At 34.7% G+C, this 1,864-nt stretch overlaps 1 protein-coding gene across 1 annotated transcript; it reads right to left on the minus strand.

Moving 5' to 3' along the window:
• Positions 1-221: 221 nt before the first annotated feature.
• LOC132272498 (protein FAR-RED IMPAIRED RESPONSE 1-like) lies at positions 222-1,350 on the minus strand. The gene is made up of 2 exons (XM_059773636.1): positions 779-1,350; positions 222-654 (listed from the first exon to the last, which is right to left on the minus strand). The coding sequence occupies exons 1-2, from the start codon at positions 1,348-1,350 to the stop codon at positions 222-224; spliced, it is 1,005 nt and encodes a 334-aa protein (XP_059629619.1).
• Between the last annotated feature and the right edge of the window lie 514 nt (positions 1,351-1,864).

A 1,864-nucleotide genomic window follows, 5' to 3' on the forward strand; every position in this document is an offset into this window, starting at 1 on the left:
AAAATATATAAAGGGGTTGCCCTACTACGACTGCAACCTGTCATTCCAACCACAACGGCCTTTCTCTTCTTCGAAGTGGCTCTCTCCAACACAGGTATTAGCCTACGTCTTCTCCCTTTGAATGTATCTTTCATGGCAATCCCTTTTGGAGTCAATCCTTCTATGTTTTTCATATAACTATTCAACTCTATATTTGTAATGTTGTTTGCAATGCCATTTGGTTATGCGGTTTGTTTACATGCAGGCCTAGGATTAGGTTCTGATCCTTGAGCAATTTTTTTCAAACTTATGACCTGTAGCAAAACATTATTGAATCCATCATCGCTCAGTGATGCAATGGCAAAAATTTCTGTTAGATAACGACAAAGGATTATGTGTCGTCGCCTCATTTCGAGTCTAGGATCCGTCGTTACATCAATGCCAAGTATATCTTCCACCTTGCCATCCTTGGCATTTCTGGTCCACCTTTTTAATATATATCGACTGGGTATTTCATTACCAGACATCACATCTTTAAAGACTTTAAGAGTGTGGTTGCACATGATACCCTCCATTTCAAATTTTCCATATGAACATGATAATAAGTCATCATGTGTCCTTATGACGAGCCAATGCAAGTTATTATTATAAACCGCAACTTCATAAACAAAACCCCTGTTACCATAATCGTTGCACTTATGGATATTTTCACTCATGCCAGCTACTATTAACTATTCCTAAAAAAAGGTTAAAGATGTTAGTAGTGTACAGACGTTCAACTTGATCTAAAATAGGAGACCTTGCTTTCAGCTTGGGCATCCTATGGAGCAAATCATACTCAGCTGCATACTCCTTGTATTGGTTGTCGAACAAGAGCATTTCAAAATGCTTGAAAAACTCTAGAAGTACATATTGTCTCGCTAAGTACTGTTTCAAGCGAGCATTGAAGCTCTCACTAAGTTGTGTAGTACGCATACTAGCCGACCACATATGTTTGACGTATGCCTTGGCCCATACATGTTTCAAATGAAATAAGTTGGCCAACCAGTTGTTATTCTCCACAGGAAATTCCTGTTCCATCAACGCCCATTCCACCATGAATTCTTCCTCATCCTCAATCTCATACATTAATTTTGATATCACACTTTTTATGCCTTTTCCACCAACAGACAAATTCCTAAGATGCTTTTGGGTATTTTGCATTATGTGCCATATACATAGAAGGTGTTTTGTGTCAGGCATAAGCTGGAATATTGCCTTTGCCATTGCAGCGTCTTGGTCAGTCAAAATCGTGGTTGGTGCTTTATTGGAAATAGCTTTCAAGAATGTATTGAATAACCAACCGAAAGAATCGGTTGTCTCATCGTACATGAAAGCTGCTCTAAACACAACTGTCTCTCAATGATTGTTCAAATCGAGAAAAACGGCAAAAGGTCAATTACCATGAACAATAATTTATTACTTTACAAAACTCAAACTCTTCCACCAATTTCAAAATATTTCAGTATTTATTTATTAATATAAAAAATATTAATTAATTAATATAAAAAGAGTTACAAAAAATTACAGATTTTTTGTATGGTTTATTGTTACAAGCTTCAAATCAACAATTAAAATATGTATATATATATATATATATATATATATGAAAACAAGAATTCTATAAGTTACAAAACATTCACGTGCCTTTTCCTAGTACTTGTATATGTATATCACATATACGCGTAAAATAAGGTACAATGTGGCGTATTGTCCTGTAATATGTTTCAAGGTTGAAATCCCTTAGGTTTCGTTTGGATAACCATGAGAAAAATAAATAAATAAGAGATAGATATATATTCATGTTTTGATAAATTATGAGGAAAAAGAAAACAAAAATGATAAT

The sequence above is a fragment of the Cornus florida genome, unplaced genomic scaffold, assembly GCF_030987335.1.
Source record: "Cornus florida cultivar Cherokee Brave unplaced genomic scaffold, ASM3098733v1 CherokeeBrave_3.0.0_Hap2_Chr09, whole genome shotgun sequence".
NCBI lineage: Eukaryota > Viridiplantae > Streptophyta > Magnoliopsida > Cornales > Cornaceae > Cornus > Cornus florida.

Bases quoted from the DNA above. Each gene is read 5' to 3' on its own strand.
- LOC132272498 (XM_059773636.1), bottom strand. From the start codon at position 1,350: ATGTACGATGAGACAACCGATTCTTTCGGTTGGTTATTCAATACATTC. The intron at 655-778 runs GTCTCCTATTTT...TTATGGTAACAG, and splicing joins ATGCCCAAGCTGAAAGCAAG to GGGTTTTGTTTATGAAGTTG.